The 19,127-nt window shown below is 35.2% G+C and overlaps 2 protein-coding genes across 4 annotated transcripts in view; both read right to left on the bottom strand.

The window, feature by feature from the left end:
• The window catches only part of LOC107683571 (E3 ubiquitin-protein ligase TRIM11-like), a 12,032-nt gene extending 923 nt beyond the window's left edge, over nt 1-11,109 (bottom strand). The window contains exons 1-7 of the mRNA XM_016479645.1: nt 11,050-11,109; nt 10,291-10,463; nt 6,269-6,960; nt 2,865-3,012; nt 2,734-2,778; nt 2,576-2,602; nt 1,480-1,719 (exon numbers count right to left, since the gene is read on the bottom strand). Of these exons, the coding sequence (XP_016335131.1) occupies nt 1,480-1,719; nt 2,576-2,602; nt 2,734-2,778; nt 2,865-3,012; nt 6,269-6,958 (1,150 nt within the window). The 5' untranslated portion in view covers nt 6,959-6,960; nt 10,291-10,463; nt 11,050-11,109. The remainder of the gene's footprint in view (nt 1-1,479; nt 1,720-2,575; nt 2,603-2,733; nt 2,779-2,864; nt 3,013-6,268; nt 6,961-10,290; nt 10,464-11,049) is intronic.
• A 1,631-nt stretch (nt 11,110-12,740) lies between these two features.
• Nucleotides 12,741-19,127, bottom strand: part of LOC107683589 (circularly permutated Ras protein 1-like) — a 14,189-nt gene continuing 7,802 nt past the window's right edge. For all 3 annotated transcript variants that reach the window (XM_016479662.1, XM_016479665.1, XM_016479664.1), the window contains exons 11-20: nt 18,347-18,428; nt 17,997-18,121; nt 17,295-17,379; nt 16,018-16,124; nt 15,782-15,891; nt 15,559-15,670; nt 15,206-15,346; nt 15,024-15,117; nt 13,719-13,769; nt 12,741-13,150 (exon numbers count right to left, since the gene is read on the bottom strand). In XM_016479662.1, the coding sequence (XP_016335148.1) occupies nt 13,055-13,150; nt 13,719-13,769; nt 15,024-15,117; nt 15,206-15,346; nt 15,559-15,670; nt 15,782-15,891; nt 16,018-16,124; nt 17,295-17,379; nt 17,997-18,121; nt 18,347-18,428 (1,003 nt within the window). In that variant the 3' untranslated portion in view covers nt 12,741-13,054. The remainder of the gene's footprint in view (nt 13,151-13,718; nt 13,770-15,023; nt 15,118-15,205; nt 15,347-15,558; nt 15,671-15,781; nt 15,892-16,017; nt 16,125-17,294; nt 17,380-17,996; nt 18,122-18,346; nt 18,429-19,127) is intronic.

Raw genomic sequence — 19,127 nt, 5'->3', positions numbered from 1 at the left:
CCGGGCTGGACTCCACTTCGTCCACGGTGAAAGCCGATCCGGTGATCCACAGCGCAAAGTTGTAGTATTTCCTCAGCGACCAGCACGGATCAGCTCTAGGCATGATGAAGCGATATCGTCCTCTTTTGGAAGACCAAACAAAGTAGTTTCGCTTTCACAACGAAACACACAGCGCCTTCACGACATGGCGGCGGCGGCAACAACAATACTACAGCGAGAATAAAAGTTACACCTTCTTTCTTTGCGTGAACATTTGGGCGGCGTTATGCAAAGCTTCTCACATAGTGATGTAGACATGTGGGGGCGTGTTAGAACGAGCCGTTTTAGGTAGGTGTGGCTGACTCTTAACGCTTATAAAGAATATCTCTTTGGATTTGAGACTTTAGTCTTTGCAACTTTACAGATCTTCTTTATGCACCAAGAGCTTGTAATACTCCAAAGAGAAAGGAAAAATTTAAATCGCATCATATGACCCCTTTAAAGTGCAGTGTGTGAGAATTAGGCTACATTTCGAAACTCCAAATTCCAAATTAACTGTATAGGCCTGCAACAGTGGATGAAGCAATTTTACAAAGGAAACAACATGAATTTACTAATATTCATCTTGTATTAAAGTATTCATTTTCTCTTTAATGCCTGAAAAGTAATAGCTATTCGTTGTTTAGTGGATTGGAGTGCATTCTTGTTTAAGAAACATATAGCCTACTGTATTATTTTAGTCTTTCCTTCCTGAAGAGAAGATTAATTAAAAACTCCTGTTGAGGTAAATTAGCATATTTGTTGGCATAAAAAGACTTCGAGTACTGAAAGTAGAGTTACCAAGGCCCCTTTTTTTCCTGGACATGTCCTGGCCATGCAGGATTTCTAAATTGCCTAAAAATTTTGGGGGATTTGGCTTTGTTTTCTTATTGTTTTCATATTTGCTGAAGGTAATGACTGAAAGGAAGTTTAACCAGTAGCATGCAGGCATTGTACATATAATGTATGAGGACTGTAGACAGCAAGCTAAAACCTGGAAGTATGGTCATCCTAGTGATCATAAGCTCTTTATATTATCAATGAAAATGAAGTGCCAATGTGGCAGCAGATAAATTATTTACTGTACAAGGCAAAAAAAATGAACATAAACAACATTTTGAATCATATGTTTGCTCATAAAAAGTTTCCATTTCACTGTTCAATCCAGAAGGACAGGCGTGATCACCAGCGGAGCATCATTTGTGCCTGATTTATTGGTACAGGGACTGAAAAATGGATAAATGGTCTCCAAAAAGTTGTCCATAAATGTGTAAATGTACATCTTTGCGTCCACATTATAAAAGGACAACTGGCCTTTTTCGTAGTCCACAAACAGCCCTATCTTCTGAGGTCTCAGGCTGAGGGGTAGGGCAGTGGAAGGCTCAGTCCTGAAGGCATAGTTGTTCTTGTCCCGCAAGCTAAGAAACCAGTAGCCGTTGCTGGGGCTGACCGTGATCTTACCCTTCCTGTTGCAGGAATGACTCGCCACTCCCAGGTCCCAGTCAGTCTTTCCATCCACCTCCACCTCCCAGTAGTGTCGGCCACTGGTGAATCCCTCGCAGCCCAGGACACAGACTACACGGTCGAAGCGCTCATGGTTGATGGGAACTTGTTGGTGCCTTTCACCACACCACACCTTCTTCTTGTCTTCTGATAGGATGAGACGAGGATGAGCAGTGTTGGTGTCCAGGGTCACATCCACTGGTGTAAAAAGTTAAAATAATTATCTCTTTTTATATTTTGGATGTTTAACACTATCTATCTATCTATCTATCTATCTATCCACTCACACACACACACGCGAGGTCTTTGAGGTCAGTACGATTTTTAAGTGTAATGTCACAAAATATTTATATTTCAAGGTTTTTTTGTTTGTTTGTTTTTTTGTGCACCAAATCAGCATATTAGAATGATTTCTGAAGGATCTTGTGACACTGAAGACTGGAGTAATGATGCTGAAATTGTAGTTTTACCACCACAGGAATAACATTTTTTTTTTTATTTGGTGCTATATGTAAATTCTAACTTTAATTTAATTATATTGAAACTGTATTAATTTAAATTAATTTATATTACATTTTATTTGTATATAAAAGACAAATGAACTAATAACTAATAAATAGCCCTTTTTATTTAGTTTAGAAGTATAATGCACAGAAATCTATGATTTGTCTCAATTAACATAATGGCATATAAAAGCATGTACATAATAATTAATTAAATAAAAATTAGAAATGATCAAGCAAATTAGAAAAATGCAGTTTGACATAATTTTAGATTAATTATAGAATGTCATACTGCTTGACAAGTTCTGAAATGCTCAGAAAAATTCAAGTCAAGAACAACTTGCACAAGAACAACAGAACTGAAGTTCTTATGGCCCTCAAGGGATACAGATGAGATGTACAAGAATTAACAATCAATAAACTGTTATCTCAACAATTTAGGACTTTACACATAACAGGGCAAACCTGTTATCAAGTCTTGAGAGAAAAAAAAAACTTTACAGCACCTGCTTATATATACACTGCAATAAAATGTAATCTTTAACACATACCTGCATATTCCTGTATTCTCTTCACTTCTGCAAAACATTAAAATAAGATAATTGTTATTGAAAAGATGAAGTTTAAAAATGCATTTCGTAATTCTAGATCCACAGTTAAATAATGAATCATGGTAAGACGAACACTTGCCAGCAGAAGTCTTACTTACTTGGGTGTGACTTCACCAGTGATTGGCTAGCAGACACAGAGAGGCCTAGAGCAGAAAGAAAACACATGAAGTAAGTTCTCCATCTGCCACTAGATGACACTGTAGTGTTGTGTTTGACAGGAGTCACTCACAGACTGCAGGTACTTTCTGAAGCTCCTCCTTAAACTGTTCCACTAGCTGACAGACAGAGCTGTAAACTGCTTTAGTTCCAAGATCACAGGTCACTGAGACGCCCGTCCAGTCTTTCATCGACATGGGAGTGCTGACGTCAGAGTAGCCCTGTTGAGGAAGACCAGGAGCAATTGATGAGCTTGATGTTTGCCAAGTCATGCTTATTTTCCCCCTTATTTTCAGACTGCTCCCACTGTAAAATGTCTTTTCTTACCATACAATTTGACATCCCAGCTAGTATTTAAATTTTTTTTTTTAAGTGTCAGCTTCTTGATTTTGAATAATAGTAGTGGCCAAAGATCAGTAATAGCCTATTCAGTGGACCCAGAAAGTACAGTATGTGGACACTTAAGCCAAACTTCCAATTATACACACTAAAAAAATGCTAAAATTGTAGCTTATGGGGTACAACAGCTTGCCAGCAGGGGCAGTTCTGGGGGGGTGGAAAGCTTGTTAACATAACTAAATTTGGAATCATATCACACCAAACTATTTTGTGTGAAATGTGCAGTTTGTCCACATTATATATTAGTTAGTATATAGCAGAAAATACAGATTTTTGAGAATCACACTTCAATCTTTTGGTTTACTTTGCTGGATATAGCAAATGATGACAAAATAAATGTTTGAAACAAGATAAATGGTTTATGCTTAATTTCATGAAGTGTGCGATTAATCGTGATTAATCACAGAAAAATGGTGTGATTAATTAGATTAAAAATTAATTTGTTAAAAAAATTTAAAAAAGTTTTAATCTATTGACAGCCCTAATATATATATATATAAAGAAAAACATCACCAGCTGCTAAATTCAAATTATAAATTATATTTTTAAATTATAACCAATCCCATACGATTATGTTTATTTTATGAATGCAAGGACCAATCAGAGGCGTTCAGATGAGTCATCGCTGAAACACGCTGTTTCGTCACTGCGAGTGCTGGCTGACTGAATTCTCTGGTTAATTCTCTCATCAGATACAACAAAGTGAAGATGTACAAATGTAAGTAAGATATTAATTTCACAGTGTAAACATCTTTAGAGATTATTATGGGAGTTTTTGCGAGTGCTTGAACTCCCTGGACTGAAGTGAAAATGTTCTTTGATAATGTAAATGTTACAATGAAAGTGTTATAGGATAATTAGTAACTTACAATGTTTTTATTAAATTCACATGAATGCAAAGTCAGTCGTATTAAAAATATTTTATGGTATGACACCCATATCTGGTACTTAAGTAAAAAGACGGATTTTTATGCAAAGTTAATAGAGTACACTATTAGGTTACTTTACAAGAGAACTAACATAATATGTAAAGGTGCAAAATGCATTTACTTGCACATATTTGAGAATCGAGATATTTCATGATATATTTTGGGAATATTTTGAATAAACATTTTTTTTTTTAAAAACCCCTGCTGAAAAAAAACAATAGACACCATTAGAAAATTTGTAATGGTTTTACTGGTTATAATGGGACTTGTATTGGTTTTACTGGAAACTGTAATGGACCCTGTTGGTCTCTACTGGTAATTGGTTGCCTTCTATTGGTGGCTTGTTAAAACCAATAAATCCTAATGGAACATGTCCCAAAAAACACTACAGAAAAACATTTTTAATGGTTTTAATGGTTAAAAGTTGATGGTTTGTAATGTTTGTAATGTTATTTGTTGTGGAAACCATTACAATTTTCTGTGATGGTTTTATTGTTTGTTTGTTTTTTATTCAGTAGGGACACAAGCCTATATCAGTTATACAGCGGTATTGTGGCTGCTGTGTGTCACATGACAAGCATGAGAGCCCCCCCCCTTCATTCGTGCCCCCTCTGAATGAATGATAGGCTACTTAAAGTAGGTTAAGATGAATTTTAAAATTGTGCCCCCTATAAAAGCACAAGTGGCCCCTGTCTGGGCCCCCCCAGTTACTGTGGTCTAGAACCACCCCTGCTTGCCAGGCGCAGTATCCTCAAAGGGACAGCTTTGTATATAAAAGGTGCATGTTAGTCCCCTAAGAGTATTACTACCTTAAGGGTATTACTACTTTAAGGTTTTAATATGCACCCTTTAGGGGTAAAGAAGGTACAAAGGTGTCCTTTTGAGGTTCTTGATCCTGTGACAAGCTGTTGTACGCCTGAAGGTAACATTTTTGCACATTTTTTTCTGACTGTGTATGAACACTATTGGATTAGTTAACAAAATCAAACCAAGTTGTATTTTTATTATTATCTGTTTTAAATATTGACAGCACCAGCACACCTTTCAAAGAAGAAATGTTACATTTATTTATTTAACAGCTTGATAGCACAAGCACAATTTTCAAACAAGGTTTCATTTTCATTTGTTTGTTTACAAAACACAAGCTCAAAACAATACATTTATTTATTTATCTATATTATATATATATATATATATATATATATATATAATTTTTGTTTTATTTTGTTTTTTTCATAATTTATTTTATTTTGTTTTATATTGTCTTATTTTATTTTATTTTAATTTTATTTTATTTAAAAGACTGATCGAGTAAACACTTTTCAAATAAAGTTTTTATACTGTTTAAAAATTAAGACAAAAGTTATTTGGACAGTTTCGTCTTATCAAAAAACAGTTAATATAATTAACCAGTTGGTGAAAAGTCATTGCTAAAACTAAAACATTGCTAAAAGTTTCAGTATCAGTTCAGTACCAGTTCTTACTTATTCCTCATTTCATCCTACCTTACTATTCTGTTGTTTTTTGTTTTGTTTTGTTTATGTTCAAAGATAACAAAAGCATACATTTATTTTTACTTTTTTATTTATTTGTTTGTTTATTGTTTTGTTTTAAAGATCGATAGCACAAGCAGACTTTTCAATTATTTTATTTTATTTTATTTTATTTCTTTTATTTTATCCAGGTAACCAGTTCTACACTACAGTATACTAAGTGACACCAGTTGGTTAAAAGTCACTGCTAAAACTCAGAAAAGTGGATTGATTTGTTTGCAAATGCCACTTTAATATTTCTTTTCTTTATACAATAAAATTCACACATTTTTAAAGGGGTCATATGATGCGACAGAGCAGACTGCGCTTGTCGGAAGGAGGGACTTTGTAGAAAACGAAGCGTTTGAGAGAGGCGGGGCATAGAGGACCTACAATAATGTACAGTATTTGAAAAATAATGTGTTTTTTGAACATTAAAGCATGTCAACATATTCTGTTACACCAAATACACAAAATAATGATCTTTAAAAAAGCATCATATGACCCCTTTAAAGTGACTTACGTAATAACATTTTTTTGGGCCTCAGTTTTTATGTGAAGGCTTTTACAGATTTTCTGTTAGTACCTGTTGTTACTTATTCTTCATTTCATCCTACCTTATGACTCTGCCACTCTTTCTCGGCACATGTGATGTCATGTGACTGGTGTTCCGTTTGTCCACACTCAACACAAACACACTCCAGATCAGATCGACAGAACAGCTCCAGGTTATGGTGATGTTTTGGACAAAGGGGCACTTTCATGGCATCTGCCGCCCCACTCAGGGTATACCTTCGCAGGGACACCGGTCTGGCAAAACCAGGTGGCTGGGTGTCACTAGTACTCTCAGTGTTTGGTGTGACAGGCAGTTCAGACCCTGTTTCATTGTGAGAGGCCAGAGAATTGCTGTATGCTCTGTGCCGGGTGAGTCTCTGCTTCATTTCCTCAAGAAGATAACCTGGTAGTTGGCCTGGCCTTACTGTCCCATCCACTGAGTCTTGTTTTCTTACGCCTTCCTCAGCTTCTCTACCTGCCCCGTCCCCTCCAGAGGCCCCCGGGTTTTCCTTCATGCGCTTGAACTGTTCGATGATCTCACGGAGAGTTCGATTAATGTGGAGATCGGGCTTTCTCTTGAAGGTCTGCTTGCAGAGGGGGCACTGGCAGTGCTTCACTGAGTCCCAGTAGTGGCCGATGCAGGTCATGCAGAAGCTGTGGCCACATGGCGTGGACACCGGATTGTCAAACACGTCTAAGCAGATGGAGCACAGCAGCTGCTCTTCAGACAGGAAGCTTCGTGAGAATGGCATGGCTGTACAGAGCAATGGCAAAAAATACAGAGGAGACGAGGAAAAATGGCAAGATCAGAGATGACAATGGGGGGAAAATGCAAAAATGAAAGGAAATGTAAAGGTTTGACTGGAATGACATGGATAGGAAAACCAATACAGGGTAGCACTTTACAGTAAGGTCCAATTTGTTAACATAAATTAAAATAAATATAAAATATGACTAAATAAAAAATAAATATAAATATGACTAATCAACCTGACATATTGGGTTACACAAATATAATCATTTTTTGCAAAAGTCAATTGCAGGTTATCTTTTTTTTCAGTAAATGAACAACCGTTTTTTAAAATCTGGGTTTAATCTTAATCTGGTAATTTATAAATATAGTATTGTGGATTCATATTCATTTGTGTTAATTCATGTTAATTTATAATATATAAAATAATGTTAATTTATTAAATATTTACTTGAAATGCTAAAAATGTAACCTATTAGTATATGTATAAATTAATTTTAACCAACATAAATGCTGTACATGCATTTATTGTTAGTTTTTTTTTTTTTACACCAGGTGCATTCATATTAATGAATTGATCTTTAGTGTGAAATGTTAACTAATACAGAATTAACTTTTACAGTAGACAAATAGAGATGGATGGAGAAGTTTTTTGTCCTATGTGTTATGTTATTACTGATGTACTACTATAGTATTTTAATATATATTTTTTGAATTTGAATTGAATTTTTATAGTTTTTTTAATTTGTATTTTCCATTTTCATTTTAACATCAATGTACATAAGTAGCCAAAAAATGTTAAGAATGTTATTGATGTTATTGCTCCTGTGAAAGTCAGGAAGAAGACGGGCAGACAAAAAGCACCTTGGAGAAAATCAACAGCAGTACAGAGTTTGAAAAGACAATGCAGAAATGTTGAGTGGATGTGGCGGAAGACGAAACATAAAATTCACTATAACATCTAAAGACAACACTTCATGCTTTCAATGTAGAACTAGCCACAGCTAGACAGACTTTCTTCTCAAACCTTATAAAAGTTTGCTTCCTTCTTTTCTGAGAAGATCAGTAATATCAGAAAGGCGATTAGCACACCCTCAAGTTATGCAGAGGCCAGACAGATTCGACCATAATTTCAGAAAGAGGTTACTATGTCTGTTTTTGCAGCAATTACAGCAACACACTTCCCACATCTTTTTTCAAAAGTGCGTTTAACTGTTTAGAAGCAGATCTCTTTTGGCTGAAACTGTGTGTGTTATCTGCCTTCAACCTGCTACCTTAACACATCATCTTTTTTCAAAAGGGTGCTTAACTGTTTAGAAGCAGATCTCGTAGAAGTGGTGAACGCCTCACTTCTTTCTGGGACTTTTCCAAACTCCCTAAAAAGTGCAGTTGTTAAGCCTCTCCTGAAAAAAGAGCAATCTTGATAACACCATATTGAGCAACTATAGACCAATATTATAGGCAAGATTATTGAAAAAGTTGTTTTTAATCAGCAAAAACAACTACTTAAACTCAAATGGATACCTGGACAATTTCCAGTCATGTTTTTCAACCGTATCACAGCACAGAGACAGCGCTCATAAAGATAATAAGTCAAATGGTTCAGGTCATACTTAGAAGGGAGAGGTTATTATGTGAGTATAGGAGAGCATAAGTCTAAGTGGACTTCCATGACATGCGGAGTCCCACAAGGCTCAATTCTTGCTCCGATCTTGTTCAACATGTACACTATATTTCCAAAAGTATTGGGACACCCCCTTCTAATGAACAGGTTTGACTACTTTTGTAATTTCCATGAGCACAAATCTTAATATTTAAGCACAGAAAGCCAAGTCCTACAAAAAGGTGTAAAGAATTATGGTCTTCGCTCACAAGACTATTATCTTTTAAGAATCCCTAAAGTTCGTACTAATATGGGTCAACGGGTATTTAGTTATGCTGCTCCATTTGATTGGAATCAATTACAAGATAAGTTATGCTTAAAAGAGTTGGTATCACTAACTGATTTTAAATGTATTTTAAAGGATCTAGTTTTAGAGTCATTTGATTGTAAATGTTTGAGTGACTTGTGTATATGTAAATTAATGTATTTTGTTTTATGTGTAACTAAATGTGTTGCCAATCTTGGCCAGGACCTTCTTGTAAAAGAGATTTTTAATCTCAAGAGTTTCATTTCCTGGTTAAATAAAGGTTTAAATAAAAAAATAATAATAATAATCCCAGCTGAACACCTCTGGTGTGGCTTTAAATGCAGACCTTGTGCCAAAAACTCATCACCTAACAACAATGACTTGTACACACACTATGGACAAAAGTATTGGGACACCCCTTTCTTTAGAACAGAAAAAGGCACTTCCAAAACTGTGGCAACAAAGATGGAAACATAATTCATATATTTAAAAATTGTATTTCCATCTCTTGCAACAGTTTTGGAAGTGTATAAAATGACTGTGTACAGTACAAGTCATTGGTGTTTGGTGATGAGTTTTTGGCTCAAGGTCTGCATTTAAAGTCACACCAGCGGTGTTCAGTTGGGATTAGGACTTTGCTTTCTGCAGACCAGTCAAGTTCTTACATTCCTTGTTTTATTGTTGTGATTATGTTTTTATGATTATATGATTATATATTTAATTACCATTGTGTATGAAATGTGCTATATAAATAAACTTTGCCTTGCCTTGTCTCAAGGTCAGTTAAATTTGTAGTAATTGTGTTGTGTTTTTGCTATTTTTATTAGTTGTTTTTTTTAGATGTCTATGTACGTTTTTTATTATTAATTTTATTTAAAATAAGAAATGAGAAATATTGCTTTGGCATATGGCTGAAATAAACAAACAATGTTTTAGTTTATTACGTTTAACATTTATTTTATTTCAAGTAACACATTTTTATGGGTATAGTTTTAGGTAACTATAACCCTTTTACTAGTGCTTTCCTATTTCATTTTGGAGGATAAAGCATTTTTTTCTGCTTCTAGGGTTTTAGACTCAAACATTTGGCATGAGTTTAAATACTTCAGCCAGCACAACAGCAAACCTACAAATAGAACATGATCACAACACCTTGTGTCAACAAGAAAGCTGTGAAAATAGTCACAAGTACTAAAACTAGAGCCAATGTAACACATTCAAATGCAGTTTATAAGGTCAAATATAGTTGTCATACCAACAATTGTTCAGTTGTCAATCTTCACAGACAAAAGCGACCTCTAGGATTACTGAGTCGGTGTATGTTAGTAGCAATAGTCCAGGATGTAGGTTAGTTTCATTGAGATGATTTAAAATGTTTTGTAAATCTCACTAAATTAGACAGATTAGAAAATGGTGCTCTCACCTCTAATCAGCAGTTTCACACTGAAATGAGGCACTACTGGCTAAAGTGTGCACATGTTGTGTAAGAGCACTTGTCACATTTCAGATCTGTCTGCTTCAGTGGTATGTTCCTTCCTTTACCCGCCAACTATTTTAGTCCTGTGGAGCAGCTGGGTGGGTTCTGGGAATCCAAACCTATTTCAAACAAAGGAAACAAATGAACAAACACACACAAATGAAGCCAATCAGTTGTACTATTATGTCAGTGGCACTTAAAACTCCAGAATGTCATTGAATAAAGACAACAAAATATCAAACCTAGTTAAATCTGCTAACAAATGAACACTTTCTCAGAACAAAGCATTTTTTCCCAGTAACATTTAAGCAGCAAGTCCCATGATTTTATGTATGAAGTCAGTTGCTTCAGGTTCACAGTGTGCTTCACCACAGTGTCTCAGAATCGAGTTCGACAAGTGGTAAGATGTGTTTTTTTTTGTCCCTTTTTACAACAACAACAAAAAAAGTAGTTTTGCTTGAGAAGTGTGCTTAAGCTATCTTTCTCTCAAATAAACACTTGGTTTCATTCGTCATCTGATCAATGACATTCATTCGTTTTCAAGTGTGGCTTAAATGTCAACAATTTTTTAAATCGAAATACTTCATTAACTATATGATTTAGTATGAACTATAATTTTTATAACAGATTTTGACATATGCTTAACTCCAAATCTATATTAACAGTCATAAAATTGTATTTACATTAAATCTCTGAGTAAATTACCTCTGTAAGACTCTTTTTTCTTTATCCGGTGGTCTCTTACTCTGTCTTTGTGTTGTATCCAGCTGTACAGGTATGATCGAAAATCGTACATGTGGTTTGCTTTTGGTTGACTGATCTGCCCCTCCCTCCCTCCCTCCCTCATCAGCGCTCTTTCTCTCTCTTTCTCCCAGTTAGAGTGAGCTTAAACCTGTCTGATGAGATTCCAAGCAAAATTACATGCTTGTTTCACACACACTTCGTTGTCAGGTTTTGTCACATGAATCATGCAGAAACATAAGTAGTTTACATTTTGTTGTAACTAATACTGACAATGATCATGACCAAACCCAGTCAGAATCTGCAAAGATTTAATTTTATTCTATACGGTTCAAAATTAAGAAAAAGTTCATATGTTAATATGAATGAAATGTTTATATGATGAACTACACAAAATGACACCAGTTGGATAAAAGTCATTGCTAAAAGTCAGAAAAATTGGTAACACTTCAGTATATAGGGACTAATTCTCTCTCTTTTAACTAGTTGCTTATTAACATGCCTATTATTAACATATTGGCTGTTTATTAGTACTTATAAAGCACATGCTCTGCATGATCATATTGTACATCCATAATCCTACCCAATAGCTAAATCTAACAACTACCTTGACTATTAATACGCAGCAAATTAGGAGTTTATTGAGGCAAAAGTCATACTTAGTTACTGGTTAATTTTAATTTCATCGTGTGCTATACTTCCCAAAACTATAAACAAATATGACGGTAACACTTTAGTATAGGGACCAATTCTCACTATTAACTAGTTACTTATTAGCATGCCTATTATTTACATATTGGCTGTTTATTAGGACTTATAAAGCAAATATTCTGCATGACCAATCCTACCCAATACCTAAACTTAACAACTACCTCACTAACTATTAATCAGCAGTAAATTAGGAGTTTATTGAGGCAAAAGTCATACTTAATGGTTTGTTAATAACGAGCATTGGACCTTAAAATAAAGTGTGACCAAAAAATTATTCTGAGAAAAGGTTTTGCATCATTTGTTTGAAACTTTTTTTATGTATTCTTTTTTGCATTTTCTTTATTGTAAAGCATGTTAAACTGAGATGACAGTACAACATGCTTATTGGCAGCTGAAATAAAATTATAAATGAATGAATAAATAAATAACACAAGGAGATGGGTCTGCAAAACCTGTGATTCTAGAGAGATCTGGACCTGATCATGACTGAATTAAAGGTCTTTTGCGGTCAGTTTGTGGGGTGAACCAGAGGTCATATGTGCAAAACAAAGCCTCATTATGAAAAAACCTGACGTAGTGTTAAATCTGTAGAAAAACAGATGTTTTTCTTAAGGGAGAACCAGATGGTGACAGGTTTCTAGGTACATACCGTCTGCAGAGAGACAGATAGAATCGCCTCATTTCATGAATGGTATTTCAAACGTCAACCGCTACTCTACATCTGCCATTAACATTAGGGAAAGACAGAGAGCGAGATAAGAAAGAACACAGAGTGCAAGTGATCAGGGCATTTTTGTCACGTACATCGCTAAAGTTGGTTCTGTTGACACACTTTTACCAGTCTTTATCCTTTAAATCGGCATACATTATAAAATGATTTGAAGATTTTAATGTGGTGTAAGTAGAAAGAGTAAGAGGAATCAGACTGTGATTTCTATAAAACATGTTTTATTTGACCGCATTATATTTATTAATACAGTCCCTAGTATCTAAGCTGGTAATCTGACATACATTTACCCAAGTTACTCGCGCAAAATTGTCTGAAATGCACAGACCAGCCAAAGATAAATACAGCAGTGATGGCATGACAAGAAACTCACCAGCTGGATACTAGGTTATCGACTCATAGTTTGCATATATTTTATATTGCATATATTCCAAGCAGTATTCATTGCCCATAATTTGAGATTGATATAGCAGCCTATATGACTGGTTTCACATTTAAATGGCTGCTCATGAGTCTAGGTGACATCTGAGCTCAGTGCTCCAGCATGGCAACTCTCTGTCCCTTTCCGCTCACGCTCTTCGCTCTCTTCATTTGGTAGACCACCTTGGCCGCCGCATCTGAGAGACTCTGGAGGGGAACATATTTGATGTGATGATCCATGAAATCTCAGCATCATTTCTTATTCATTTTATTTATAACTGTTTTTCAAAATCCTAACAAGTTTGTGTGTACATCCGCGTTTTAAATCCTATATTTCTGTTATATATGTGACCCTGGACCACAAAACCAGTCTTAAGTCGCTGGGGTATATTTGTAGCAATAGCCCAAAATACGGGTCAAAATGATTGATTTTTCTTTTATGCCAAAAATAATTAGGATATTAAGTAAAGATCATGTTCCATGAAGATATTTTGTAAATTTCCTACTGTAAATATATTAAAACTTAATTTTTGATTAGTAATATGCATTGCTAAGAACGTCATTTGGACAACTTTAAAGGCAATTTTCTCAATATTTAGATTTTTTTTGCAACCTCAGATTCCAGATTTTCAAATAGTTGTATCTCAGCCAAATATTGTCATATTCTAACAAACCATACATCAATGCAAAGCTTATTTATTCAAAAAAAATTGACCCTTATGACTGGTTTTGTGATCCAGGGTCACATATAAAGTGTGGGAGATCTTTAACTCACCGCAGCGGAAGGTGTTCGGGATGCTGGTATGGTGTCAGTTTCTGCTGTGTTCTGTTTAGAGTAAAAGTGTGTCATGCTTTTAGCACAAGGACTTTATCATTTAGTCACAATGATTCATCTATAATGCTAATATGGCTCGGGGCACTTTTGGAGCTGAGCAGATTTCAAAACATGTTGCATGTTAAACACAATCACTGACACATATCTACAAGCATTTAAGCGTGTGTCTATCCAGACTGTGGTATGCTGAATTAAGTAAACAATGACAATGCTTGATTTATGTTCTGCTAAAGTGTATTAAAGTGTTGTAAATTTTAATGCATACAACTTATTCATGTAATAAAAATGCTTGATATGTATTCATATTTGAATAGCACCACCTACTGATTAGTTAAATATTCCATAATGTTTTAATGACTTAATAATATTAATGATTATATAACATTTGGAAGTTTTGGAATAATAACGATTAACGAAAAAAAAACTCACTTTACACTAACCAAGGCTGCATTTATTGGTTACACTTTACTTGAAGGGGTGTGCATAAGACTGCGCTCAGTTATGTCATTTTAATGCAAATATGACATTATTTGACCTAACCCTAACCTAACCCTACCCCTACCCTTACCCCTAACCATAGCCCATAACAAAGACATCTCAAACAATGTCATCTTTGCATTAAAAATTACATAACTGAGCGAATGACACTTAATGACAGTTGTCATAAACATGCATAAAACCTCCTTCATATTCATGACATGTGTCATGTCATGATTATGAAGGTGTCATGTCAGTCTTATGCACACCCCTTCAAGTAAAGTGTTACTCATTTATTTAATCAAAATACAGTAAAGCAGTAATATTGTGAAATACTATTGTAAAACAACTGCTTAAGTGTAATTCATTTCTCTAATGGCAAAGGCAAATTTTCAGCAGCCATTAATCCAGTCTACAGTGTCACGTGATCCTTAAGAAATATATAGAGATGACAGTAAAGACATGTATAATGTTACAAAAAAGACTATATCAAATAAATGCTGTTAATTTTTACTTCGTACTTTCCATTCATGAAAGAATCCTGAAAAAATGTATCACATCCACAAAAATATTAAGCAGCACAGCTATTCTCAACACTGATAATAATAAGAAATGTTTTGAGCAGCAAATCAGCATATCAGAATGATTTCTGAAGGATCATGTGACAGTGAAGACTGGAGTAATGATGCTGGAAATTCATAAAATTCAAAAATAAAATGAAATCATTTATTTATACTATTATTTGGAAGGTTGAGGGTGTATGCACACCTGGTTGACAGTGGTGAGGTCTTCACAGATCATACTCATGGTGCTGATCCAGTTCCCATAGATACTCTCTTCTTTAGGGCTCGGCTTCTGTTGACTGTGAGATAAACAATACATTAAGAGAGATATTTTTTATACATACACATATGATGTAGCAAAGAGCCGTCTGGAGAGGTTTGCCATACCTGATGTCTTTGAGAAGGTCCTGCTGAGCTCTGAGTTGTCTCTGTGCTTCCTGTACCCGGCCCTCCATAGTCAGCCTGGCACACAGCTGGGCACAGTGAACGCCCAACACAGACATATTTAAACTGCCTGCCCACACCCAACTACACACACAGGACAAGACACAGAGATGGAGAAAGGAAGGTTGAGATATATATATAACTGTCTTTCTATGTCTACTACAATTACATTTTTGCATGTGAAACAGCTGACTATAAATCAGCAAGTAGTTTATGTCAAAACTATAAAGTGAGATGAGACAGTCATAGATCTGCAGGGTGTTTGCTGTTATTGTGTAGTATTTTTAGTGGTTTGCCTGCTGGTGGTGACACGTTTCTGTTGAGTGATGACTCTCGTCACTTTCTGCAAATCTCGAGTCTTGAAACTCAGCTGCAGCTGAAAAGGGACCCGGTCCCGTTGTTGGAAACCTAAAAAACGCACATTTAAAAATTCTACATTTTGTGTTCCATATAAAAATGCTTAAACATGCATTGTTTCAATTCATTTTCTTTTGATTGCACTGTATATTTTGTGCGTACTTTCAACTTTTTCTGGTCTGACTGCAAACTGGAAGGTGATCTCAACACCATCTGTTACGTTGCCAATCTCTCGTACTAACCTATGATTATCCTCCTCATAGGGGAAGTACCTGCGTCAATCAGAGAAGACAGAGAAAAACAGAGACAGACGCTATGCAATGAGTGTATAGTGCATATTTGTGTTTGCATGTAGTTATGTGTGTTCGTGTGAGTGAAGGTTAGTAATGGATACTTACATGCCATCCGGTGCCAGCAGTGTTGCCATAACGCTAGTTGCTAGGACATTGTCAGCTATAGCGCTCTGAATCTCTGTGGCAACTGTACCAATATTTACAATATTTATCTGAAAAGTGGATGAAAAATACATAATTAGTTTTTAACATTTAAGATCTTGGCTTATATGTAATTTCGCAGTTCATTCACTCCCCCCACCTACAATCCCTGCCGGTACGAGACTCGAACCCACAACCTTTGGGTTACAAGTCCAACTCTCTAACCATTAGGCCACGACTTCCCCAAAAACACCAGATTTTTGTGTTGTTGAAAAAAGTATTTTATGCTCACCAAAGCTGCATTTCTTTGATCAAAAATATAATAAAGGCAACAATATTGTGAAATATTATTACAATTTAAAATAGCTGTGTTCTATTTTTATATATTTGAAAAGTAATTTATTTCTGTGATGGCAAAGCTGAATTTTCAGCATCATTACTCCAGTCTTCAGTGTCACGTGATCCTTCAGAAATCATTCTAATATGCCGATTTGCTCAAGAAATATTTCTCACTATTATCAATGTTGAAAACAGTTGTGCTGTTTAATGATATTGTGGAAACTGTGATACAAACAGAATTTATTTTAAATAAAAATCTTTTGTATGATTACAAATAAAAGTATAAATAAAAAAATAAAAAACATACTGACCTAGGTACAAACTAATAAACTTGTGGTGCACACTACAGAGACGGATGACACTAAAGTGATTGATGTCTTGCAAACGTATGCACCAGTTTCCTATTATCATTGTTTCAAAGCCAAAACCCCTTTTCACATTCAAATGCAGCTGAAGGGGAAATACTGAACACAAAATAGTCCTTCCTTGTATGTGTGGGTGTCACTGGTGATAAGTATCAGTTTGTCTGAAATAAGCTTCAAGCTACATGCCTTAAACCCATTAAAAACAGATTAAGCTTCTACAGAGGGGTTTTACACACAAGGTTCAAGATGTGCTTGAAGTCTGCAATATAACAGATGTAGTGACAGACAGTTGCTGTGAGCCCGAAAATGTAGAGTGAAGGGGTCATGCTGAAAATGTGAGCATTTTTCAAATAGTTTACAATGAGCTACAAGTGTGTGAGCCGTAACCGAATTAGAGAAAAACAACACCCTCAGGAGAAATGGATTGTTGCTGCAATCCTCATGTACCTCTAGGTTTCTCTAAAATAATCAGTCTTTACCATCTTATCTGATAATTGCAACATGACCCAGACTGCTAAACAAAAGTCAGTAACTCACTCTGCCTCCTGTGTGATCAGCCAACCTCCCAACCTCTGCCAAACGACAGTCCTCTCCTTCAAAGGTCATCACGGACACTATCACACTGTAAATAACCACAGCAACAGAAATCTATGACTTAATGACCACAATAACACTTGACATGACATGATTTCATTAGGTACACTGGCATTGTACATTCATTGTTGTTCGCTAAAACCAGTGTTGGGCAAGCTACTCTAAAAAAGTAATCAATTATTAGCTTGTAATTACATCTTCAACAGTGTAGTTAGATTACTGTACTAATTACTCTCTCTAAAAACACTGCATTACTTCCTAAATCTAAAATCAGCCTCGAACAGTTTGACAATACAAGGATAGAAACGAAACGGCTCGTTTAATTCTTTCACATAAATAATATGAAACTGCATAAATTATTCTTGAACCAACAAAGGTATTTAAAGGGAGAAGGTTACATACAAAAATACATTTTAACATTTTAATTGTTTTATACAAAATTGTTCTATACAGTATTTAATGCAATTACATCAGAAGTAACTGTAATTAAATTACAGAAAAATCAAGAGTAATCTCTTACTTTACTTTTTTGAGGGAAAGGTAATTAAATTACAGTGATTAATTACTTAGTAATGCATCACACCCCACACGGGGAGAAACTAACATAATATTTAGAAAGAGATTTGTGTTTTGCAGTCGACTCACCCTTTTTCAGCAGCATAATGGGCTAACTGGTTGTAAAAATAAGGCGAGGGGGTGGGGCAATGGGAAGACTCTTGATCTAATTGGCCTAAGCCTATGTTGGCCTGCCCATCTGTGCAAATTATAACCTGAAAAAAAATTAATAAAAAATACACAAATATATACACGTAATGTATAGCATCAGTATGCATCAGTAGCTAAAGCAAATATTTGTATAAATATGCAATATAATATATGATGTGTCCTCTTCTAGACTATGGCTTAACTCAGTGAGTAGTGGTTTTATCATTGCAGCACATATTTATCATAACAAAACAGGTATATTTGTCAGAACACATAATTATGGTACAGACTTTTGACCCTGTGAACTGAGATGCCATGGCAACAGAGATGAGGGCAGCGGGTCCCAGTGCTGTGGCTCCATGCTCTCTGAGTCTGAGAAGAAGAAACCTTAATTTATCACACATTGAGACAGAGTACTGACATAATGACTTAACACTAAAATGTATTGCTTTTCTTTCTCTCTTTATTCTATATCAGGGGTGGCGACAGTCATTTAGTCAGACAGACAGACAGACAGACAGACAGATAGATAGGACATTTAGATTACTCATGCCTTCATCTGCCTTCTAATAGGTAATATTTAACAACACTGTTAAATGTAGTCAAGCAAAACTACAGCATTTTTATTTTAGATACAATATAGAATTTTACTAAGCATAACATAGAAGTCATTACTGAATTTGTTGAAATTGTTCTTGGTTAACAGAATATCACTATAGAAAATTTCAGTTTCACTATGGAAAAGTTTTTGGTGTTACTTTATAGGTTCTTCACATGGATGCATTATTTCTGGTTTATTTTATAGCACTGGTATATGGTTTTTGATAGAAACAGGCACTTCTTTATAGAAATGGTTTTCCTGTGATTGGTTCTACATGGTTTAAAATAATGATGTAAAGCAATAAAGCTGTTTACAGCCTATGATATCTATGTTTATGCTGCCTTCAAATGGACATGAATCGCCTCCCTAGTCATATTTGTGGGTTTTAAGCTCACTGTCTTTTTGAGTCTAGCCTTGGTTTTTTTCTAACATATTTAAAGGGGTCATATGATGCGATTTCAATTTTTCCT

This window comes from Sinocyclocheilus anshuiensis, unplaced genomic scaffold (assembly GCF_001515605.1).
Source record: "Sinocyclocheilus anshuiensis isolate Anshui unplaced genomic scaffold, SAMN03320099.WGS_v1.1 scaffold874, whole genome shotgun sequence".
NCBI classification, from domain to species: domain Eukaryota; kingdom Metazoa; phylum Chordata; class Actinopteri; order Cypriniformes; family Cyprinidae; genus Sinocyclocheilus; species Sinocyclocheilus anshuiensis.
This window is presented reverse-complemented; position numbering and strand designations above follow the sequence as displayed.